We start from the raw sequence: 26,208 nt of genomic DNA, 5'->3' as shown, positions 1-26,208 counted from the left end.
CGCATATACACACCCACACACACACACACACACACACACACACACACACACACACACACACACACACACACACACACACACACACACACACACACACACAAGACCAAGGACTTGTAGCACGTTTCACGAAATTCCTCCTAAAAATGTGAAAGGAACTGATTTCAGAAAGCTTGTGCCCTTTTTAGGACAGACGGATGGATAGACAGACAGACGGACGGAAATTGCCATGACATAATACCCCTTCATGTCTTCGGCCAGTGGGAGAAAATAAAGCCCCTTCGGGCCTTTGGCCAGTGTGGGACAAAACTGAGCAGACCTGAAGCTCCAATCTGTGATTTGTTGACAGGTGCCTGTCGGTGAGTTATACTCAGCTAGCTTGTCCTGAAGCACCAAAGTTCCAATGGACCACAGTCATTTACAACAAGACTGCGTGTACATCACAGAAGCAGACATTTGGATTATACACATTTGGTGTGAGATTTACTCAAGTCACTGATCAAAAGCATCATGATCACATAAACATCAAGGTCACCCCAAAACCCAGGAACTCTTAGAAAACTGCCATCACTGATTTATTATATATTATAAATTTATTATATATTTAAAAATATTAGAAACAGGATCATATCTGAGTTTCCAGTGGAACTCAAGAAATTTAAATGTACTTTCAGCAGTATAGATTGTGAGGGAACGTCAGCTATGACACTACGGCAACATCCTTCCCACACCTTGTGATAACATTGACGTGTATCCACTATAGCAAAAAAAACAAAACAAAACAAAACAAAAAAACCTCAATAACTCACCAAAAATTAATAGTTTTACTTCTTATGCCAAACAGAATTTAGACAATGGCTCACAGAGAGACAATTATGTGACAGTCACAGTCTCATGATTCAAAAACACTGTAGTAAAATAATGATTATATCATAGTTCTATTTGTCACTTAAGACTTTTGTTTTTGCCTTTTGTTTGTTCTTAGCTCCAAAAAAAATTGATTTGTCTCAATGGTAATTTTCATGTAGCTTCAAGTTCTCTATCAGTTTCATTTTTTTTTAACCTGTATGCACTCTGTGCACACTTTCTGTGCGTAGAGCGGAACTCATGCCAAAGCAAGTGGTCCAAAAGGCATAGGATTACAAATGCTTCTCCCAAATGTTTCTTTATGTACCTCCATGCTTGAGGAAAATGGCAGAAAACTCCTTTTCTGGTAGCGCAAAATGTGAGTACAGTGGCAGGAGTCTCAGTGTGTATGTTGAACATCTCCAAAATGCATTCTTTGATTTTCGCCCTGCGTTACATCGCCAACACCCACTTTTATCAGTGACAATCCAAGCAAATGTGGCTGAAATGACCCCGCAACTGCGTAGCCCATCAAAAGTCTGCAAATTACTGTGAGGAAAAATTAAGTTTTAAAAATGTTGACATTGCAGAGAATGCAATTAGTATTTTACTCATTAATAATGTATTTCATCCACAAATTAGATAACTGTGGGTAGGTCACAACTATGCACATCCAGCTCTGCATGCATAGGCGTAAACTGCATGATAATTTTGTGTGTATGCTCATTTTTGTGCATGATTCATGCATTGCAGGGCACAAATGGGAATGCTGGGCAATGTGGGCCACTTCCCTGAGCATGATGGAGCATGGGAGTTGTCTTTTAATTTCGTTGTACCTTGTGTATAATGACAATAAAAGCATTCTATTCTATTCTATTCTATTCTATGATGCACTACACAGGTGCCTCAGTGTTCAGGACCCCAGCAAGTGGAAAAGGCCAAGGGGCTGCCCACTTATCACCTGGCTGAGGAATATAGATGGTTATTTTTGAGATGTAGGAAGTACGACTATCTGCCTGGGTGGATGCCATGCAGGACCCAAGGTGGTTCGATTGTGTGGTGGATGCAGCAACGTGCTGTACTATTGCAAGCTCACAGACCGGAGCCGACCTTAGTAATATGTGTTACATTCAGGCTACACACAACTGAGTTAGAGGAATGTATTCATATAAACCTTCTGTTAAATGCCCTACAATAAATAAAACACAGAATATGGGCAGAATGTGATTAGTGATATTCCATGACTAAAGGGGGTAGTGAATTGTTTTAGTGAAACATTCTACACTTCATCCTACTTAGTTTCTGATTAATTAAACTAATTTACCACCCATTTAAAGAAATTCAATTAATTTAAATCATCGTCACCAAAGCCTCTTAATCTCCCTCCCTCTTAAGTCCCCAACAAAATCTCAAGTGTAAGTCAGAGACTGTTTATGAAGAGTTTTGGTCAAGTGTAGATTTCACTGTATAACTTGTATCAACTACAGGGATGTATACGACAAAAATCAAAAGATTAACACTGTACCTGCCCTTCCAGAAGGGGTGCCAGCAGCAGTCACCACAGTTCCGGCTGAGGCAGCGCCTGCTGTGGCTGTCAGAGGTGAAGGAGAACCGACAGGCGTAGATGGGTTGGATGGAAAACTACTGCTCGTGTGGTCAGGTGAATAAATCTGTGAAAAGGAGGACATACACAGTGTGCACGTAAACGATGACTTGTGTGGGGAAGCATATGTGTATGTGACAGAGAAGCATTCATTATTATAGAGCCAAGAGCAAACGTTAAGAAATGAAGATTTATACACAAGATTTCCAACATACATGTTACAGCTGTTAGCATTTTCAAGCAAAAACGATATAAAAATGATAATTTTGTTTCCTTTGATCAGTGGTGGAAGACACACAAACATCTTTGACTTAAGAGAAAGCCAAATGATTTTGCAAGTAGCTGCCATATTTCTGTGTGATAGATAAAGCTCTTATTATTAGCAATATCCTTATTCAATCTTGATCTGCGTGCATTTATTGTGGAGGCGGGATCAGACTAGCTCTCTTCGTAAAGCAATTGAGAAACAATGGTTCTCAGAATTTTCACAAACTGAGGAAGACCAAGTGTTTTTAAGTATCAGAAACCAGCACATCTTGCTCACTTTCTCAAAGCCAAGCTGTCTATAAGCATGACTTCTGCCTAAGAACAGAATATATGACTTTTTATTCTCTTCATTCTCTGGTAACTAATGTATTCAAAGAAACATGGCTCATTTATTAGAATAAATTAAGCTCCACCCATCATCAGTTACGCGCCTGTTGGCAGCATGGGGCCAATAAACACCGCCAATTTGAAAGGGCAGAGAACAAAAGGTCTACAAAAAGTGGCCTGTGGAGTTGAGCCACAGCAGTTATAAACCTCCCTCTTCTCCCACCCCATGTGGTTCAACGGTGTCTATTTCACTCCAGCTTTGTCATGCTAATAGAACTTAGTCTGCGAATAAAAAAGACTTAATTTGTTACAATAATCTCTAAACACCCATATTCTACACTGAAACCAGTAAAGAAAAATTCACCTTTGTACGAAATTAAAATTATAACTCAGCCGCATGGCGTGCAGCCCAGTACATTCTGTGGACTGGTTCCAAGCCCGCATGAATGAGTAGGGTTGTGTCAGGAATAGGGTTGGGTATTGAGAACCAGTGTCACAGACAGAATGCTCCGCCCCTAAGAAATCGGCCCGCCTTTTGCATCTGCGCACGCATCATTTCGGACCACAGCTGCACGTCTGAGACGGAGTCTCTTCACCCAAAGCAATCAAATGGATTAATGTGATTATTACCCATTAGATGATAAAGTTAAAACCTCTTAAATCATTCTAAAGTCAAATTTAAGCAAAAATGAGGCAGTTTTAAGCAGAAACGAGGCAAAATTCCATGATGCTTTGAAATGTTCGACGCGCAGTGAACGCATCAGTTAGCAGCTCGTTTAGCCGCGGCGTTCTGATCGCTTCCGCCACCTTTTATGATGAAATAATGCTGAATTTATGTGGAAATGATTGTTGTACTAAAGCCTCAGATATCTGTCACTGAGAGAGATGATGACTAGTGTGCAGTTTGACGCAGAAACGAGGTGTTAATTCGTGAACCGAGTCATCGGGGGGACAGATTTTTAGCGGGACCGTTTGGTCTACGACACCGGTTCTTTTTGGGTACATTAAGAAATGAATCGATCCACCGACATCAATACACTTTTTGCTTAATGATTCCCTTATCGGTCCTTCAGAGCGGCCGTTGTTTTTGAGGGTATTTGTCGGGAAAATGATCATTTCTCTACATTGATTGCAGACCCTGCAGTGGCTCTGTAATCAACCGTTTCTGCAGCGCGACTCCGCTTTGAAGCTTGAACCAATGAAGCAGTGCTTCGATCCGCTGCTTCGTTGGTTCTTTCATTCGCTGCTCTTCAGAAGTGGCAAGTCTGCTTCTTAACCCCTTTCAAAGCCATTAAAATATGTCAATCGTGAGTCACTTTTGTGCAGATTAAAGTCACTAACTGGGACTCTTGTCTTGTTGCAGACAAGCAACGTCAATCGTCCTCCGTTCCGTTTGTACCGCTCCAAACACTGCGTCGCTCTCTGCCAAGACAGAGTCCAGTCGGAATGAATAACTTCAAAATGAATCACCATTTAAATCAAATGACACCTCTTTCCAAATTTTGTAATACAGACAATAAACTACAATCGACTAAAATGCTTTTTTCCTCCCAAAATGAAACGTCCTGCGTTCTTTATGAATTACATTGATGCTGAAGTGCATACAGTACAGCCAGCTCCAGTTTTTGTTTATTTCTATTTATGTCCAGAGATCAAGGATCCACCATGTAGAGTTTATTCATGTCCAGAGTTTAAGAATCCAGTGACCAATTTCATATTTATTTATTTTAAGACTCAATAAAATGAAATAAAATAAAACCTGTAAAGCTTACTTTTAGTACACAGAAAGACGTATCGATAAGGGAATCGATAAGGAGTTGGATCAATAAGCAGAATCGATATCGGCATGAAAACATCCAAAATAAAGAAGCAGAGTACAAATCAGATTTCCATACCGAATCGGTTGAGGCCCGGGTTAACAACAACTGACACTGGTGCCATTGCCCAACAGGGTGGCAGCAGAAACTGAGCTACTGCTGGCCGAAAAAGAAAAAGGAGGAGAATGTTTCGAGACAGCGAGAGAAAAGGAAAATTAGAAGGCTGAAAGTGAGAGGCGAGACTCTGAATGTTGGCAGTATTAATGGTAAAAGGCGAGTGCTGGCTGATATGATGGAGAGGAGAAAGGCAGACATATTGTGTGTGCAAGAGACCAAGTAGAAGGGAAGTAAGAGCAGGAGCATCGGCAGTGGGTTCAAATTGTTGTATCATGGTGCGGACAGGAAGAGAAATAGTGTTGGGGTCAATTTAAAGGAAGAGTATGTTAAGAGTGTGCTGAAGGTTAAGCGAGTGTCTGACAGGGTGATGAGTATGAAGTTGAAAATTGAAGCGGTGATGATGAATTTCATCAGTGCATATGCCCCACAGGTAGTTTGCAAGACGAAGGAGAAAAGACATTTCTGGAGAGAGTTAGATGAGGTGGTGGAGAGTGTGCCCAAGCATGAAAGAGTGGTGACAGGAGCGGACTTCAATAGGCATGCGGTGATGAGGAAGTAATGGGTAAATATGTTATCAAGGACGGGAATGTGGAAGTAAATATGGTAGTTGATTTTGCAAAAAGGATGGAAAGGGCTGTGGTGAATACCTACTTTAAGAAAAAGGAGGAGCACAGGGTGACATATAAGAGTGGAGGAAGGTACACACAGGTGGACTACATTTTTTTGTAAGAGAAGCGAGCTGAAAGAAATTGGAGATGGTAAGGTGGTGGCAGGAGAGTGTAGCTTGACAGCACAGGATGGTGGTTTGTAGGATGACTTTAGAGGTAAAGAAGAGGAAGAGAGTGAGAGCTCAACAAAGAATCAGATGGTGAAAACTGAAGAAGGAAGACTGTTGTGTGAAATTCAATGAGCAGGTGAGAGTGGCACTGGATGGGACAAAGGAATTATGGACAACTGTAAATGTACTGCAGATGTGGTGAGGGAGACAATTAGGAAGGTACATCTGGACAGCAGAAGGAAGACAAGGAGACTTGGTGGTGAAATGAAGATCTGCAGGAAAGCATAAAGAGGAAGAGGTTGGCGAAAAAGAACTGGGATAGTCAGAGAGATGAAGAAAGTAGATAGAAGTACAAGGAGATGTGGTGTAAGGCAAGAAGAGAAGTGGCAAAAGCCAAGGCAAAAGCATATAGTGAGCTGTACAAGAAGCTGAATAGTCAGGAAGGAGAAAAGGACTTGCACCGAATGGCCAGATAAAGGGACCAAACTGGAAACAATGTGCAACAGGCTAGGGAGGTAAAAGATGTAGACTGTAATGTGCTGACGAGGACAGCATGTTGAGATGGTGGAGGGGGCATTTCGAGGAGCTGATGAATGAAGAAAATGAGAGAGAGAAAAACCTGGATGATGTGGAGAGAGTAAATCAGGAAGAGCAAAAGATTAGTAAGGGTGAATTTAGGACAGCTGAAAGGCAGTTGATCCAGATGACATTCCAGTGGAGGCATGGGAATGTCTTGGAGAGATGGCAGTGGAGTTTCTAACTAGATTGTTTAATAAAATCTTGGAAAGTGAGAGAATACGTGAGAAGTGCAGATGAAGTGTACTGGTTCCTATTTTTAAGAACAAGGGTGATGTGCAGAGCTGCAGAAACTACAGAGGTATTAACCTGATCAGCCACAGCTAGGCTTAGAAAACAGGTGATGATGTGTGAGCAGCAATATGGTTTCATGTCGAGAAAGAGCACTACAGATACAATGTTTGCTCTGATAGAGAAGGCAAAAAGGAGTTCGTACACTGTGTGTTTGTGGATTGAGAGAAATCTTATGACAGGGTGCCAAGAGAAGAGTTGTTGTACTGTATGAGGAAGTCTGGAGTGGCAGAGAAGTATGTGAGGGTAGTGAAGGACATGTATAAGGATAGTGTGACAGCGGTGAGATGCACAGTAGGAATGACAGACTCATTCAAGGTGGAGGTGGGATTACACCAAGGATCAGCTCTGAGTCCTTTCTTGTTCGCAATGGTGATGGACAGGTTGGTTACGATGTCTGCAGATGACACTGTGATCTATAGTGAGAGTCGAGAGCAGGTTGAGTCTAGCCTGGAGATACGCTCTGGAGAGAAGGGGAATGAAAGTAAACAAGAGCAAGACTGAAGGTGCCCTGATACTTGCATAACTTTGATCCGCGCACATGCACGCATTTTGTCGTGACGATCCCACCTGCTGTGTTCCCAGCTGGATGCCGTGCTTTGTTCCACTGGACGTTGCGTTTTGCGCGCTGGACACTACGTATATAAAATAATTATTTCGTAGCGGACTAATAATTTTCTCTCAGAATTGGCTGTTGAAAACACATCTAATCGCTTCCGGAATCATAGAGGATGTTGCATCTGGAGCTTTTCTTTTCTCTCTCTCATGCACTGCATGAGGTGGAGAAAGAAATTGGAACTATATGAAAGGTAATTATTTGTAATATTTATGTTATAATGACTTGGTAAAATAGTTGCATGTTCTTTCCTTCTTATGAGTAGCTGTTATAGTATGTTTATGATAGATTTAACATCTTATAATAATTCAGATGAGCTGCACTCTGATGCGGTGCGCTGACGCAATCACACAGTGTTTTTTAATTGTTTGTGGAACGTTCACGTGCAGTTCATGTTATTTCCAGTGTGAATGAGATTTTGAACATTTCAAAATTTTCTTTGTGCACTTGCACAAAGTCGCACACAGTTTTACAACAGTTGTCAACGATTTGCGACGGGTTTGCTCTCCTGCACGACAGAGTGCGTGCAAGTGCGCGGATCAAAGTTGTGTAAGTGTCAGGGCACCTTGAGTGTGAATGAGAGGGAGCCCAATGGATTGTGCGGCTATAAGGAGTAGAAGTGGTGAAAGGAAATGAAAGAAGAGAGTGCAGGCAGGGGGGAGTGGGTGGAGAAGGTGGTAGAAGGGGAAAGTTTACAAGACAGTAGTTTACAAGACAGTAGTGAGACCAGCTACGTTGTAAGGCTTAGAGATGGACAGTGGCACTAACAAAAAGATAGGAGGCAGAGCTGGAGGTGGTAGAGCTGAAGATGATGTGACTCTCTTTGGGAGGGACAAGGATGGACAGGATTAGGAATGAACATATCAGAGGGACAGCTGAGGTGGGACAGTTTGGAGACAAAGCCAGAGAGGTGAGACTGAGATGGTTTGGACCTGTGCAGAGGAGGGACCCGGCATAGGGATGGTATAGGGAGAAGGATGGTGAGGATGGTGGTACCAGGCAAGAGGAGAAGAGGGAGGCCAAAGAGGAGGTTCATATGTGGTGAGGGAGGACATGCAGGTGGTTGGTGTGACAGAGAACCATACAGAGAACAAGGTGAAATGGAAACGATTGATCTGATGTGGCGACCTCTAACGGGATCAGCCGAAAGAATAAGAAGATTAAATTAGAAATATGCTGCATGAAAAACTCTTCTGTCTTAAACCACTGCAATGTGTTAAAACTTCATGGCATTTTACTAAAACAATAAGCCACTGACTTTAAAGTTTAAACACAGGCTGTCATAATGCAGACTGTCACAACAGTCCAATCCAATATACAGTTTAATTTTTTCCCTGAGAATAAAATGGTTCCAATTAGACAGCATACCTATCAATATGAGTAGAAGCACTGGAGATAAGGACTGCTCATCATATGCTACAAAGTGCACTTTCTATTGTATTCAAGACATTGTGATTTTCTTCAGCAAAGGTTTGTTAAATTCAATTTACAGTTTCCGATGTCTGTACAGAATACCCCCTGGCACAAACACGCATGCACACACACATGGTACTCATTCCTGAAAGGAATTTGAGTAACAAAATTCAGTGATGAAAGGTTTCTATCTCAAGGCTTTCTGCTGACATGCTAATGGCACAGAAATTTGTACAATATCTAGCAGTAAAGGCCATGCGGATATCCCATTACCACCTTTAATCAAAGAGAAACACATTCATGCTTGCCATACCTAACTACATCTGCACACAGCTGAGTACATAAGTATTTGAACAGTGACCCAGTTTTTGTTATTTTGCCTCAGAACATCACCACAATGAATTTGAAAAGAAGCAATGAAGATGTGCTCGTGGTGTAGACTATCAGCTTTTATTCTAGTGGTTTACAAAAATGTCTCACATACTATTTAGGAATTATGGCTGTTATTATACACAGTTCCTCCATTTTCAGAGGCCACAAGTAACTGGATAACTGACTTACCAGACGTTTCATGGCCAGGTTTGACATGTTGCCTCATTATTAAATGGGCTGCATTTCTATAGTGCTTTTTCTTCAGATGCTCAAAGCATTTTACAATAATGCTTAACATTTACCCACTCACAAAGAGACACACACACGCACAGAATCCACATTCACAATCCAATGACAACGTCCTGCCATACAAGGAGTGCAACTGCTCCGTGAGAGCAATTTGGGGATTAAGGACCTTGGTCAAGGACACCTGAGAGAATTCCTGTTTGACTGGTAATTGAACCAAGAATGTGGTCACAAGCCTGCTTTTGCAACTGGTCATCAAACCGTGCATCTGGTCACATGCCTGCCTTTGCTCCCTCCAGGCCACTGTCTTTGCTGTTATTCCATGGTATCTTGGGCAGATAAAAGGTCTGCAGTTCATTCAAAATGTTTAAAGTGCGATGGGAGTTCACTGAAACTCTTATTACCAAGTTCAAACAGGTTTTGATACAAGTAAAGAAAGCCACACTTAAAACAAACACAAAACAAAACAAAACAAAAAACTATCAGACAAAGAATAGAACAGTGGACCAAATCAACAATTTGGTAAATTCTTAAAAAGAAGGAATGCACTGAGAAGCTAAAGCCCTTTTCACACAGGGGCTGCTGCCAGTTGTTCCTGTGGTGTCATGATGACGCAGGAATATCTGAGTCAGGTGTGCGCAGCAGGGGGCAGAGAGGAGGTGAGAACGCAGCCTGCAGGTTCTCTGCACAGAGAAGTCAGAGTGCACAGTTTGGCTGCAGACAGACTGTGCACTCTGACTTCTCTTCTACTTTATATTTGTTCTTGTGGAGAAGTGCAGGGCTGCGCTCTGAGTTCTGTTATAGTTTATCTTTCCTCCTTTGACTGCGAGATGCACGCGCGAGCGAGAGAACCGTCCTTAAGCAAATGTGGAGATTTCTGGAGATATACTTGATGTTGACATGTCCTGTCTCAGGACCTATGTCCTTTTTTTAACTGTGATTTGAGAGTTTGAGCAGAGAACAAGGAACTAATGCCTGCAGCCAGACTTTTTTTTTTTCTTTTAATTGTTCAAATGTGCGTATGTGAACGAACGTCCATGAGTGGACTAGAGATGTCCGGACTTTTTACTGGACATTTCTGGCAATCAGTCTGTGAGGAGGACTTTTATGCATTTTATTTAAACACATTTGTGAGAGAAGAAGCTGCAGCTGCTTCTCAGTGCGTCTCTTCACCTGACAGCTCCACACAGAGAGGAGCTGAGCTGCAATCAGCATTTTTTTTCTGTGGTCTTTTTTTTTTCAACATGTAGTTTTTACTGCATTAAGTACATGGTATAAAAACAATCCTGCATGATTTATACTGCGGGAACAATGGAACACAGCAGAAATCATAAACTGGCTTCCGAGTCATGCCGGGTAACGCCTCTTTGCCCCGACTTGCGCTGGAACCACTTCCTTTCTGCGTCGAGCACAGGACGCCAAAAAATTAAACAGGTTTAATTTTTTGGCGCCCGACTTGCTTCCTCCTTTGCACCCCTCGCGCTGTTGTTGCGCCGAGCTGCATCGTCTCGGCACTGAGATGCTTCCACGCGGCGGCGGCGGCGCAACTGGGAGCAACTGGAAGCACCCCCAGTGTGAAAGGGGCTTAAGCAAACACCAAAGGTCCTGGAAGACCACGGGAGACAACTAAAACAGTTAATGGCAGAATTCTTAAGTTGACGAAGAAAGACCCCGTCACAAAATCTTGCCAAGTCCAGAAAAATCGCATCACTGTTGAAGTCTGTTATCAAGAGATTCCTTCAAGAATGTAAATAAAGAGGATTTAACAAATTACAAACCACTTTTAACACTCAAGAACAAGAAAGCCAGATCAGGCTTACTCAGAAAACATCTACTAAAAAAGTCTGACTAGTGCTGGAACAAGATTCTTTGGAAAAAACACACAAAGCTCATATATAACTTGTACAACAATGGTGGGAAGAGAACAATACAGAGACAGAAAGGAATGGCTCATAATCTATAAAGTACACCATATTACCCGCTGGTTGCTAAAATAATTTGGTCACTAGTGTTTGTTGAGGATATGAAGGATGATGTAAAGTAGCATAATGAATTCTGGAGTGTACGAGGTATACCATATGCTGAGATTCTGACAAATGTTAGACCACCGTCATACATGGCACAAATGAGGCCAAATGACGAATCAGCCCACATCCGAAAAAAGTGTCAAGGTGCAGTCTGAAAATGTCGGACAGCAGTCTCAGAGCAGTCGACATGGGCGTGCCCATTAAAACAGCTGCTTCAAATGTTTTGCACATGTGCAAAACACTCATGGCACAGTCCAGATGGGATACCCATCGACTTTGATCCGTGCACCTGCGCGCACTTCGTCGTGATGATCCCAAACGCTGTGTTCCCAGCTGGACGCCGCGCTTTGTTCCACTGGATGCCCCGGGTTGTGTGCTGGACACTGCGTATATAAAATAATTATTTTGTAGCGGATTAATCATTTTCCCTCTGAGGTGGCTGTTAAAAATGCCTCTAATTGCTTCTGGAATCACAGAGGAATCTATAACTGAAGCTTATCTGTCTCGCTCGTGCGCACGCTTAATGAGATGGAGAACGTATTTGGAACCACCTAAGAAAGTAATTATTTATAATGTTTATAGTGTAATAGCTTGGTAAAACAGTTGCATGCTCATTCCTTCTTATAAGTAGCTGGAAAAGTACTTTATGATAGATTTAATATCTCGTTATAATCATTCAGAGCTGCATTCTGATCCAGTGCGCTGATGTAATCACTTGCACTCACACACAGTGTTTTTGAATTGTTTTGCAATGTTCACTTGAAGCTCATACAATTAATGCGTGATGGAAATTTTGAACAATTCAAAATTGAATGAAATGAAGCCGCGTACAGTTTACAACAGTTTACAATGAGTCTGAGACAAGTTTACTCTTGTGCAAGGGAGCGAGTGGACCTAAACTATAGCACTTTAAAAACACATTATGAGGAATTACAAGCTCTCACAGATATCTAGTGCCAGCTTTCACATCCAGGGTATAATCCATTGGCTCTGAATGTATTTTAAAAGCACAATTCCCTTTCTTGAATAATTTATTTTAAGACCACAATTATCCTGGATTAGTCCAGGAAACAACTACAAACATATCCTCAGAGCTTTTTTAAATCACTATTTAATGTAGCATTTAATTCCCAGCATGATCACTAAGGTGACCTTCTTTAGAGAAATTAGTGGACCATTATTCTATCTTGATTTGCAGAAAAATGTAAATACATTTGAGTGAAAGATAAGGGGACGAAAGCCTAACATGAAATCACGCTTTTCTGTGTTTTTAAAAGCTTCCTGCATCGAAACTTTATCCAGTCCTTGTAGCTGGCAACTCATATAAAAAAAAAAAAATCTTTAATCATTTTAAAATTCATCAGAGATGTACAGTGAGATGGATTTAATGCTATGTAAAATCTGGCACTGTAACTCACCGACGCTAAAGCCTTGCCCAGTGCATCTCCCGTCTGTGAGCTTCCAGTGGCGTTGCCCCGATTTGCAGCAGCTATAAAAACACAGGAGGGGGGTTTCTAATAGCAAACACAGACAAATGTAGAGCACTCGCAGAACACAAAGATGCTGTCTAACTGCTTTACTTATTGCTTTTAGAGAATGAATGTAAAGCACTGATTACACAAGGCTATTGAAGAAGTAATTCTAAATCGAGTAGCTAAACTGTTAACATGAGAACCTACCCATGACCCCGTCTGCTGTGTTGACAGATGGGGTGTGCGCTGCAGTGACGAATGGTGAAGTGCTGGTGTTGCTTCGATGGAAGCTGGACATGGGAGGAAGACTGGCATTGATGTCTGGAGAGACTGAATGTGTGGGGAAATTCTGCGAGGAAAAACAAAAACATTCACAATTCTCAGTTTTGAATGTACATGAAAATGATCTTATTCATTCTTGTGATTATATATTGTGCATTTTCTTTGGCAGTTCCCTTCACATGCCAAGGCAAAATAGACAAAATGCTACTGGGGGAGGGACAAAGATAAAGAGAAGGCAGGCAACATATGCAGGATCCCTGTGATGCTTAGCCAGTGAAGCAAGGAGGCAGATCAAACACTGACATAAAGAGGGTCACCAGTGTCTCCACTGAAAATAACCAGCCAACAACTTAAGAAACATACACCTACTCAACTGTGGGAGTGGCACCAAAAAAATACATGTCAGCACTCTTTGGTATGAGCTCTATAAAATTAATCAATAAATAAATAACATAAAATCTAATATTCTATTTTCATCACAAGCAGAGCTGCTTACCAAACGGTCATGGGAGTGCAGGCCGCTGTAGTTTCCTGATTGTGCCATATGAGATGAAGATCCCCCGAGCATTCCCCCATAGCTTGGCTGACTAATCCCATTTGATGAGTTCCATGGGTCAGATGAACTGTGGGTACCATCTAAAGACAATAAATAAACTACTTAGCACATTATCCAAAACAACTGAAGTCCAATTTACAGAGCGTAGCTTTCAGAGTGTGACTTACTACATCAAATATACCACACTAGTCTTGTATTTTGCAGTTCTCAAGCATATATGCTCAAGACTAAAGATCTCTGAACTGAAACCAGCTATGATTAACACAAAACTAATAAGGTCAAAGAAATAGTTTTTTTCCTGCTAAAGGCAGTGCAGGTTTAGGAACTACCCGATTGTGTGTGTCTGTCTGGTTGTCAGTGTGGTCAATAGATAAGCGATATCTTGACAACAACTTCATGTATCAAGGTGAAACTTGCTGCACCGTTTCACTGCATTAAGACCACAGACATGTTTGATATTGCTGCTATTCAATCCTAGTTGTGACCACTAGGAGGAAGACTATTTGAAATACTCTGTATACAGTATCTTCACAAAGACCGTGTATATCAAGAGGAAACTTTGTACGCAAGGTCACCTCTCTAAAATCCATCAGGCCAACAAGAACCCCTGACAGGCCAGAATTTTTTTTATAAATCATACTAAATGTGAATTCATTTGGATGTCAAATTCCGATTGGACACTCACATTGTGCACGTCATCACACATCTTCTATGAAGAGTACCAAGATGGCCGACGGTGGATCGAAAGTCCGCGGAGTTAACTTTTCAGCAAAAAAAAAAGTTTCTATCTCATGTCATTAAAAAGTTATTTACAATTTAGTAAAGCTTGGTCCCAGCCATCGTATATGATGGCGTTGGCCCCAGAGGGTTAATGGCGAACGGCAGTAATTCCCAGAACCCTTCCGGATGACCAGTGAATCTGATGTTTCAACCTCTTAGCAGTAAACGAAAGTTTTTCATGCTAAAAATAAGGTCTACACAACGTGGGCTTAATAAAAAGCGTGACCGACGCAATGAAGCACATTTGACACATTACTACATAAACTGAGTTAATCAAACTGAGTTGAACTGAAACGGGAGAAATGTGGGGTGAATGTAATCGCAATGTTATTACAAACAACATCCTTATAAACTTACTTGTATGCTTTTGTCAACCGATCAGTGCAGTATGACGGCGAACTACGGGGGCCAGTGATGATGAACACATTTAAGCAGGGTAAGCAGCTCTCAGTTGAATGGAGTCAGAGCTCCATCTACTGGACAAACGGTGCAAGAACATTTTACACTGCTGACACAAACATTATTTTAGTAACTGTTCTGTTTATGAGAAATTATCGGCAAAATTTCGGCCGATAGTGAGTACATTGAAAAGGGCTTATATCGGCCGATAATAACGGCCGGCCAATATATCGGTAGGGCTCTATTTTTGACTGCTGAGGCCTAGGAGTGTCAGAAGACTGCTATGTGGAATTTTCATTGTAGATAATGTGACGCTGAATTTTTTTGACACCACAATGAAACTGCTCTTCATCATATGGCTGTACCTGCTTCATTTCAAGCAGAAAGATGCTATTTGGCAGTATCTGACAAAGGGTGGAGACTGCCAGGCCAGCCCAAATGCTAGAGCTGGCCTGCCCAACCAGTGATCGACCGGTCGATCGCGGGCAAAGTTCCAGTCGATCGCATTAAAAAAAAAATCTGTCCATGGACTCGAGAGGATTTATTGCTGCTATAACAGACTGATGCAGCAGGTGGCAGCAATGCACCAACAAAGACAACAAGAATTATAATTTTGGTCTTGTATTATTTTTTCATTTATTTGAATGGCAAATCCATCTCTATTATCTGCAATGCAAATGTGGCTTTACTGAAGAAAGGGAATTTGGAGCGGCATTTCAGACGATTCACAAGAAATACGATGCTAACTTCTAATGCTATCCCGGCTAAATCCCCTCTGCTCGCGCGAAAAGTCCTGGAATTGAGACGTCGGCGAGCAGCACAATGATTCATGGTCCATAAATATGAAGAGTGATGAATGTGGCGAACAAGACTGCAGTGTTCTCTTCGGGCCAGGAGTCTGAGGACGCATTTTTTTCTGTTCGCAGCTGGAAGAGACACACATCCGCTGCACACAGACATTAGGTGGCTCAGCAGAGGTAAGGCGGCTGCTGTATCACTGTATTACGTTACTAAACCATAAATATATATATATTTATAACACAAAACTCTCAAAAGAGTAATAAATATAAGTGTAAAGATGGTTGAATATATCATCAGAGCAGTAAATTGATTAGTCCGTGTGAACACTGTGCAGATCGCAGCTGCTGCTGTGTTCAGGTACCATAGAAAATTACAGCTTGTTTGCTTGGATTTTTTTTATGTGGGTGGGAAGACTGCCTCACTGGACTCAAGCACCTTATATAGGCCAAAATTAATCTTTTGTGTGGATACAATGAATTTTTTGTTTAACCAAAAATAAAACAAAAACCACCCAGCTGCCACAAGCAACTGCTGAGACTGAAACAACAAAGAAGTACTGTAATTTCCGACAGTACATGAACGCAGCAGAGTTCTGTATGATGTTCACATGGCTGATCAATTTACTGCTCTGTTGATATATTCAGTCATCTTTACACTTATGTCTATTACCCATTTTGACAGTTTTGTGTTTTAAATCAATATATATGGCTTAGTAACGTAATAAAATTGATACAGCAGAGACAACGGCACACAAGCGGGTTTTTTTCAGGCCTCCTGCACACTCCTGGGATCTTTTCGGCTCCTGCGCATCCTGCGCCTTTCGGTCCAGCTTTTTCTAGAATAGTCTTCTGTCTGAAATTAAAGAATTTCTGAAACATTCAAACCATGCTGAATATGCACAGCTTTTGGATTTGAAAGCAAGTTTAAAAGCATATTACATGTGCTGTCAAGCAGGTTGCAACAGTGTGACCTGCAGAACTTTCCACACGTGGACACAGAACTTAAGTACCAGGACAAAGACTGTTGAGCCTAAGAGTCCACGTTATGATGATCACGTGCAGAGCATCTTGTCAGAATTTGACAGGCGTTTCACTGACTTTGCATCCAAACAGCCTGTTGTCAGTTTTCTCGGTTTTCCATTTGAGGAAAATATAGATGTGGCTTGTATATCATCCAAAGTGGCATCACTCTTCAACCTGGATCCTCACACTGAAAAATTATATTGAGCTCAAATCCAGACCAACACCTGACAGGAAGGTCCAAATCTGGAATCTAATGCAGACAGAGTGTCTGAGTGCCTGCTTATCAATCAATCAATCAATCAATTTTTTTTATATAGCGCCAAATCACAACAAACAGTTGCCCCATGGCGCTTTATATTGTAAGGCAAGGCCATACAATAATTATGTAAAACCCCAACGGTCAAAACGACCCCCTGTGAGCAAGCACTTGGCTACAGTGGGAAGGAAAAACTCCCTTTTAACAGGAAGAAACCTCCAGCAGAACCAGGCTCAGGGAGGGGCAGTCTTCTGCTGGGACTGGTTGGGGCTGAGGGAGAGAACCAGGAAAAAGACATGCTGTGGAGGGGAGCAGAGATCGATCACTAATGATTAAATGCAGAGTGGTGCATACAGAGCAAAAAGAGAAAGAAACAGTGCATCATGGGAACCCCCCAGCAGTCTACGTCTATAGCAGCATAACTAAGGGATGGTTCAGGGTCACCTGATCCAGCCCTAACTATAAGCTTTAGCAAAAAGGAAAGTTTTAAGCCTAATCTTAAAAGTAGAGAGTGTGTCTGTCTCCCTGATCTGAATTGGGAGCTGGTTCCACAGGAGAGGAGCCTGAAAGCTGAAGGCTCTGCCTCCCATTCTACTCTTACAAACCCTAGGAACTACAAGTAAGCCTGCAGTCTGAGAGCGAAGCGCTCTATTGGGGTGATATGGTACTACGAGGTCCCTAAGATAAGATGGGACCTGATTATTCAAAACCTTATAAGTAAGAAGAAGAATTTTAAATTCTATTCTAGAATTAACAGGAAGCCAATGAAGAGAGGCCAATATGGGTGAGATATACTCTCTCCTTCTAGTCCCCGTCAGTACTCTAGCTGCAGCATTTTGAATTAACTGAAGGCTTTTTAGGGAACTTTTAGGACAACCTGATAATAATGAATTACAATAGTCCAGCCTAGAGGAAATAAATGCATGAATTAGTTTATCAGCATCACTCTGAGACAAGACCTTTCTGATTTTAGAGATATTGCGTAAATGCAAAAAAGCAGTCCTACATATTTGTTTAATATGCGCTTTGAATGACATATCCTGATCAAAAATGACTCCAAGATTTCTCACAGTATTACTAGAGGTCAGGGTAATGCCATCCAGAGTAAGGATCTGGTTAGACACCATGTTTCTAAGATTTGTGGGGCCAAGTACAATAACTTCAGTTTTATCTGAGTTTAAAAGCAGGAAATTAGATGTCATCCATGTCTTTATGTCTGTAAGACAATCCTGCAGTTTAGCTAATTGGTGTGTGTCCTCTGGCTTCATGGATAGATAAAGCTGGGTATCATCTGCGTAACAATGAAAATTTAAGCAATACCGTCTAATAATACTGCCTAAGGGAAGCATGTATAAAGTGAATAAAATTGGTCCTAGCACAGAACCTTAACAAATTGTAATCTATTAGACAAATATGATTCAAACCACCGCAGCGCAGTGCCTTTAATACCTATGGCATGCTCTAATCTCTGTAATAAAATTTTATGGTCAACAGTATCAAAAGCAGCACTGAGGTCTAACAGAACAAGCACAGAGATGAGTCCACTGTCCGAGGCCATAAGAAGATCAATTGTAACCTTCACTAATGCTGTTTCTGTACTATGATGAATTCTAAAACCTGACTGAAACTCTTCAAATAGACCATTCCTCTGCAGATGATCAGTTAGCTGTTTTACAACTACCCTTTCAAGAATTTCTGAGAGAAAAGGAAGGTTGGAGATTGGCCTATAATTAGCTAAGATAGCTGGCTCAAGTGATGGCTTTTTAAGTAATGGTTTAATTACTGCCACCTTAAAAGCCTGTGGTACATAGCCAACTAACAAAGATAGATTGATCATATTTAAGATCGAAGCATTAAATAATGGTAGGGCTTCCTTGAGCAGCCTGGTAGGAATGGGGTCTAATAAACATGTTGATGGTTTGGATGAAGTAACTAATGAAAATAACTCAGACAGAACAATCGGAGAGAAAGAGTCTAACCAAATACCGGCATCACTGAAAGCAGCCAAAGATAACGATACGTCTTTGGGATGGTTATGAGTAATTTTTTCTCTAATAGTTAAAATTTTGTTAGCAAAGAAAGTCATGAAGTCATTACTAGTTAAAGTTAATGAAATACTCAGCTCAATAGAGCTCTGACTCTTTGTCAGCCTGGCTACAGTGCTGAAAAGAAACCTGGGGTTGTTCTTATTTTCTTCAATTAGTGATGAGTAGTAAGATGTCCTAGCTTTACGGAGGGCTTGTTTATAGAGCAACAGACTCTTTTTCCAGGCTAAGTGAAGATCTTCTAAATTAGTGAGACGCCATTTCCTCTCCAACTTACGGGTTATCTGCTTTAAGCTAAGAGTTTGTGAGTTATACCACGGAGTCAGGCACTTCTGATTTAAAGCTCTCTTTTTTAGAGGAGCTACAGCATCCAAAGTTGTCTTCAATGAGGATGTAAAACTATTGACGAGATACTCTATCTCACTTACAGAGTTTAGGTAGGTACTCTGCACTGTGTTGGTATATGGCATTAGAGAACATAAAGAAGGAATCATATCCTTAAACCTAGTTACAGCGCTTTCTGAAAGACTTCTAGTGTAATGAAACTTATTCCCCACTGCTGGGTAGTCCATCAGAGTAAATGTAAATGTTATTAAGAAATGATCAGACAGAAGGGAGTTTTCAAGGAATACTGTTAAGTCTTCTATTTCCATACCATAAGTCAGAACAAGATCTAAGATATGATTAAAGTGGTGGGTGGACTCATTTACTTTTTGAGCAAAGCCAATAGAGTCTAATAATAGATTAAATGCAGTATTGAGGCTGTCATTCTCAGCATCTGTGTGGATGTTAAAATCGCCCACTATAATTATCTTATCTGAGCTAAGCACTAAGTCAGACAAAAGGTCTGAAAATTCACAGAGAAACTCACAGTAACGACCAGGTGGACGATAGATAATAACAAATAAAACTGGTTTTTGGGACTTCCAATTTGGATGGACAAGACTAAGAGTCAAGCTTTCAAATGAATTAAAGCTCTGTCTGGGTTTTTGATTAATTAATAAGCTGGAATGGAAGATTGCTGCTAATCCTCCGCCCCGGCCCGTGCTACGAGCGTTCTGGCAGTTAGTGTGACTCGGGGGTGTTGACTCATTTAAACTAACATATTCATCCTGCTGTAACCAGGTTTCTGTAAGGCAGAATAAATCAATATGTTGATCAATTATTATATCATTTACCAACAGGGACTTAGAAGAGAGAGACCTAATGTTTAATAGACCACATTTAACTGTTTTAGTCTGTGGTGCAGTTGAAGGTGCTATATTATTTTTTCTTTTTGAATTTTTATGCTTAAATAGATTTTTGCTGGTTATTGGTGGTCTGGGAGCAGGCACCGTCTCTACGGGGATGGGGTAATGAGGGGATGGCAGGGGGAGAGAAGCTGCAGAGAGGTGTGTAAGACTACAACTCTGCTTCCTGGTCCCAACCCTGGATAGTCACGGTTTGGAGGATTTAAGAAAATTGGCCAGATTTCTAGAAATGAGAGCTGCTCCATCCAAAGTGGGATGGATGCCGTCTCTCCTAACAAGACCAGGTTTTCCCCCTGAGCTTTGCCAATTATCTATGAAGCCCACCTCATTTTTTGGACACCACTCAGACAGCCAGCAATTCAAGGAGAACATGCGGCTAAACGTGTCACTCCCGGTCTGATTGGGGAGGGGACCAGAGAAAAGTACAGAGTCCGACATTGTTTTTGCAAAGTTACACACCGATTTAATGTTAATTTTAGTGACCTCCGATTGGCGTAACCGAGTGTCATTACTGCCGACGTGAATTACAATCTTACCAAATTTACACTTAGCCTTAGCCAGCAGTTTCAAATTTCCTTCAATGTCGCCTGCTCTGGCCCCCGGAAGACAATTGACTATGGTTGCTGGTGTCGCTAACTTCACATTTCTCAAAACAGAGTCGCCAATAACCAGAGTTTGATCCTCAGCGGGTGTGTCGTCGAGTGGGGAAAAACAGTTAGAGATGTGAACGGGTTGGCGGTGTACACGGGGCTTCTGTTTAGGGCTACGCTTCCTCCTCACAGTCACCCAGTCGACCTGCTTTCCCGGCTGCTCGGGATCTGCCAGAGGGGAACTAACGGCGGCTAAGCTACCTTGGTCCGCACCGACTACAGGGGCCTGGCTAGCTGTAGAATTTTCCACGGTGCGGAGCCGAGTCTCCAATTCGCCCAGCCTGGCCTCCAAAGCTACGAATAAGCTACACTTATTACAAGTACCATTACTGCTAAAGGAGGCCGAGGAATAACTAAACATTTCACAACCAGAGCAGAAAAGTGCGGGAGAGACAGGAGAAGCTGCCATGCTAAACCGGCTAAGAGCTAGTAGCTACGCTAAGCTAGCGGATTCCTAAAAACACGCAAAGTGAATAATGTGTAAATAATTTAGAGGTGATTCAGCAGAAGGAGTGCTTCAGTTAAGGCACGTAAAGATTACACTGGGAAACAAATCGTAATCTAGATAACTAGATCAATCTAACTGCGCAGATTAAACAGCTAACAGATACAGAAAAACACCGCTGTGCTCCGGAACAGGAAGTGCTTATGGCTGCACTCAGCTCCTACTGTCAGGACTATGAGAGACTAGCTTCCTCTTCTCGGGGCCAGAAGTCCCACTAAGGTAGGGAACAACTTTTCCAACTTGAAGCCAGTCCTAGGCCTACTTGTACTTATTCTCTTCTACCATGTACATTTACTTCAATGATGCATTATTATTGTTAAAACCTGCCAGAAAATTGTTATTATATTGGTGCACAATATATTTCGGCTACGCTGTGGCGTTCCATATGGCAAGGTAGATCTCGATACACTGTCAACTTTAAAAGTAGATCTCGGTTCAAAAAAGGTTGGGCACCCCTGTGCTAGTGGATGGTCAAACCCAAAAAACAGCCAGACATTGTGGTGTGACCCCCAGCACAATAAAATGCTTTTGTCTGAAATACTCTTTTGCGGTTTGCAAACTGTTGATACATTTAAAACTGCTACTCAATAAGTTATTGTACTTGGCCCCACAAATCTTAGAAACATGGTGTCTAACCAGATCCTTACTCTGGATGGCATTACCCTGACCTCCAGTAATACTGTGAGAAATCTTGGAGTCATTTTTGATCAGGATATGTCCTTCAATGCGCATTATTAAGCAAATATGTAGGACTGTTTTTTGCATTTGCGCAATATCTCTAAAATTAGAAAGGTCTTGTCTCAGAGTGATGCTGAAAAGCTAATTCATGCATTTATTTCTTCCAGGCTTGCCTCTACTGGTGGTTGGCTCTCACTGCGGTATTGTATCACTTCCTGTTCCGGAGGACAGCGGTGCTTTGCTGTATCTGTTAGCTGTTTAATCTGCGTAGTTAGATTGATCTAGATCAGTGATTTTCAACCTTTTTTGAGCCGCGGCACCCTTTTTATATTTACAAAATCCTGCGGCACACCACCAACCAAAATAATATTATAATGTTATTACCTCTGGTTTTGCACAAAACCCAATTATCACAATAGAAAATCGATACAGAAAACACCACATTTCGAAAATCCTCAAGCATTTTGCGCTCTGATCTCAAGTAGGGCTGTCACAATTAGGAATTTCTGGAGACGATTAATTGTCAGACAAATAATTGCGATTGACGAATATATTGTCTATTTTTTTTCTTTTTTTCCCCTTCTTTATATTCTACTATTGTAGTATAATTACACAACTCTGGAAGAACGTTTGGCTTCTGTGAGTAGAGAAATGGAATGGTGCAACATTTTTATTTTTATCTTCATTTTACATACAGTCCCAACTTTTTCTGATTTGTGGTTGTTTCTGTTGCATTTCTGAAATTGTTTCTCCTCATCAGTCACGTTTTGTGCTTAAACACTGCATTAAGCTCAAGATTGAACAAATAAATACCTTTGGAAAATAACAGCTGTGTTGTGTGGGCCGCTGAAGAGGAGGTACTGCTGGCCCACCACCACCAGAGGGCGCCCTGCCTGGAGTGCGGGCTCCAGGCACCAGAGGGCGCCGCCGCCTCACGTGAGCAGCTACGGTGACAGCTGTCACCCATCACCTGAGACAGCTGACGGCAATCATCTGTGGGGTATATCAGCAGGACGGCACCTCCACCTCATTGCCGAGATATCGTTTCTACCAGAGAGGTAACGTATCGAAGCTACGGAGTGTATCTTTTTGGATTTGTGCTTAGTTTGTGGATTACTGTTCCAACGAGAGGTGGAGGTAACTTCCCTGCTGTTCGGAGTCCTGGGTGCAAACGCGCCCCCATCTAACTGTCCTTTGTTCCTCGCCAGCAGTACCAGGTCCGACACGCGGAGGCAGTGGCCACCTGGGAGTTCGGGACTTGGCGGCTCCAGTATTCCCGGGGTCCTGTGGCGGAGGAAGCCGTGTGGTTCCGGTCTTACCTTGGAGAGGCGTCTCCTATCTTCAAGCCTGCCCACACGACACTTTTGTGAATTGACTGTTGTCCATTGCTGTGATTGGTTGTATTCGTTGTGCACATTCACAACAGTAAAGCTTGTTATTTTGACTTACTCCATTGTCCGTTCATTTGCGCCCCCTGTTGTGGGTCCGTGTTCCTACACTTTCCCAACAAGCTGTTAAAGTTCAGAGTTCTCACATGCTTTTTGTGATCTGTGCGTTTGAACATTGTTGTTTTTTTTTTGTGGCTCAGTTCATTCATATATTCTCATTTTTTAAATATGTTTTTAAAGATATTTGACCATTTATTTCATCTCATGATCTCATAAATTCAGCATACGACACGCACATGGTGTGAACAGGACGGTAACGGCAGAATCACACCTTTAGAGAAAGTTCAAAGAGAAGTAAAGGCAGCTTCACGTTTCCATTTTGTTAACGATCACTCGGGTTAAAATCCTCTCTCTGCTCCGCGCTCGCTGCGCACTGAACGTGTCGCGCCTGCATTCAGGAATCTCCCTCACCCACCCCCTCTCTCGCAGTCTGCAGCCTGTTAACTCCGCGCGCGCACACAGGCACAGACACACACACCGACAGCTCCGCATTTTAGACGGCTTTTGAAAGAGACGGCACTGTTTTAATCGGACGTCAGCCTCCTTGTTATTGTCTCGCCTTAAGACGAGAGCGAGGCTGCAGCACGTTTGACAGCAGATTCTGAGTCGTTTTATGCTTTATGGATAAAATAAATAATCCACGGTAATCGCGAATATGAAAAATACCCACGGCACCCCTGACGATCGATCGCGGCACCCAGGTTGAGAATCACTGATCTAGATAACTAGATAACGATTTGTTTCACAGTGTAATCTTCACGTGCCTTAACTAAAGCACTCCCTCTGCTGAATCACCTTGAAATTATTTACACATTATTCACTTTGTGTGTTTTTAGGAATCCGCTAGCTTAGCGCAGCTACTAGCTCTTAGTCGGTTTAGCATAGCGGCTTCTCCTGTCTCTCCCGCACTTTTCTGCTCTGGGTGTGAAATGTTTAGTTTAGTTATTCCTCGGCCTCCTTTAGCAGTAATGGTACTTGTAATAAGTGTAGCTTATTCGTAGCTTTGGAGGCCAGGCTGGGCGAATTGGAGACTCGGCTCCGCACCTTGGAAAATCCTACAGCTAGCCAGGCCCCTGTAGTTGGTGGGGTCCAAGGTAGCTTAGCCGCCGCTAGCTGTCCCCCAGCAGATACCAAGCAGCTGGGAAAGCAGGCCGGCTGGGTGACTGTGAGGAGGAAGCGTAGTCCTAAACAGAAGCTCCCTGTACACCACCAACCCGTTCACATCTCTAACCGTTTTTCCCCACTCGGCGACACACCCGCCGAGGAACAAACTGTGGTTATTGGCGACTCTGTTTTGAGAAATGTGAAGTTAGCGACACTAGCAACCATAGTCAATTGTCGTCCGGGGGCCAGAGCAGACGACACTGAAGGAAATTTGAAACTGCTAGCTAAGGCTAAGCGTAAATTTGGTAAGATTGTAATTCACGTCGGCAGTAATGACACCCGGTTACGCCAATCGGAGGTCACTAAAATTAACATTGAATCGGTGTGTAACTTTGCAAAAACAATGTCGGACTCTGTAGTTTTCTCTGGGCCCCTCCCCAATCGGACCAGGAGTGACATGTTTAGCCGCATATTCTCGTTGAATTGCTGGCTGTCTGAGTGGTGTCCAAAAAATGAGGTGGGCTTTATAGATAATTGGCAAAGCTTCTGGGGAAAATCTGGTCTTGTTAGGAGAGACGGCATCCATCACACTTTGGATGGAGCAGCTGTCATTTCTAGAAATCTGGCCAATTTTATTAAACCCTCCAAACTGTGACTATCCAGGGTTGGGACCAGGAAACAGAGTTGTAGTCTTACACACCTCTCTGCAGCTTCTCTCCCCCTGCCATCCCCCCAATACCCCATCCCCGTAGAGACGGTGCCTGCTCCCAGACCACCAACAACCAGTAAAAATCTATTTAAGCATAAAAATTAAAAAAGAAAAGATAATATAACACCTTCAACTGCACCACAGACTAAAACAGTTAAATGTGGTTTATTAAACATTAGGTCTCTCTCTTCTAAGTCTCTGTTAGTAAATGATATAATAATTGATCAACATATTGATTTATTCTGTCTTACAGAAACCTGGTTACAGCAGGATGAATATGTTAGTTTAAATGAGTCAACACCCCCGAGTCACACTAACTGTCAGAATGCTCGTAGGACAGGCCGAGGTGGAGGATTAGCAGCAATCTTCCAGTCCAGCTTATTAATTAATCAAAAACCCAGACAGAGCTTTAATTCATTTGAAAGATGACTCTTAGACTTGTCCATCCAAATTGGAAGTCCCAAAAACCAGTTTTATTTGTTGTTATCTATCGTCCACCTGGTCGTTACTGTGAGTTTCTCTGTGAATTTTCAGACCTTTTGTCTGACTTAGTGCTTAGCTCAGATAAGATAATTACAGTGGGCGATTTTAACATCCACATAGATGCTGAGAAAGACAGCCTCAACGCTGCATTTAATCTGTTATCAGACTCAATTGGCTTCGCTCAAAATGTAAATGAGTCCACCCACCACTTTAACCATACTTTAGATCTTGTTCTGACTTATGGTATGTAAAATGAAGACTTAACAGTATTCCCTGAAACCCCCTTCTGTCTGATCATTTCTTAATAACATTTACATTTACTTTAATGGACTACCCAGCAGTGGGGAATAAGTTTCATTACAGTAGAAGTCTTTCGGAAAGCGCTGTAACTAGGTTTAAGGATATGATTCCTTCTTTATGTTCTCCAGTGCCATATACCAACACAGTGCAGAGTAGCTACCTAAACTCTGTGAGT

General features: G+C 42.0%; 1 protein-coding gene across 11 annotated transcripts in view; it reads right to left on the bottom strand.

Annotated features, from left to right (window-relative positions):
- Positions 1 to 26,208, bottom strand: part of tcf12 (transcription factor 12) — a 338,068-nt gene that overhangs the window by 37,565 nt on the left and 274,295 nt on the right. For all 11 annotated transcript variants that reach the window (XM_034189942.1, XM_034189886.1, XM_034189913.1 and 8 more), the window contains 4 exons: positions 13,544 to 13,683; positions 12,973 to 13,114; positions 12,712 to 12,782; positions 2,369 to 2,513 (listed from right to left, as the gene is read on the bottom strand). In XM_034189942.1, the coding sequence (XP_034045833.1) occupies positions 2,369 to 2,513; positions 12,712 to 12,782; positions 12,973 to 13,114; positions 13,544 to 13,683 (498 nt within the window). The remainder of the gene's footprint in view (positions 1 to 2,368; positions 2,514 to 12,711; positions 12,783 to 12,972; positions 13,115 to 13,543; positions 13,684 to 26,208) is intronic.

The sequence above is a fragment of the Thalassophryne amazonica genome, chromosome 2, assembly GCF_902500255.1.
Source record: "Thalassophryne amazonica chromosome 2, fThaAma1.1, whole genome shotgun sequence".
Taxonomy (NCBI): Eukaryota; Metazoa; Chordata; class Actinopteri; order Batrachoidiformes; family Batrachoididae; genus Thalassophryne; species Thalassophryne amazonica.
Note: the sequence above shows the minus strand (reverse complement) of the source record. Positions and strands in the feature narration are given on the sequence as shown.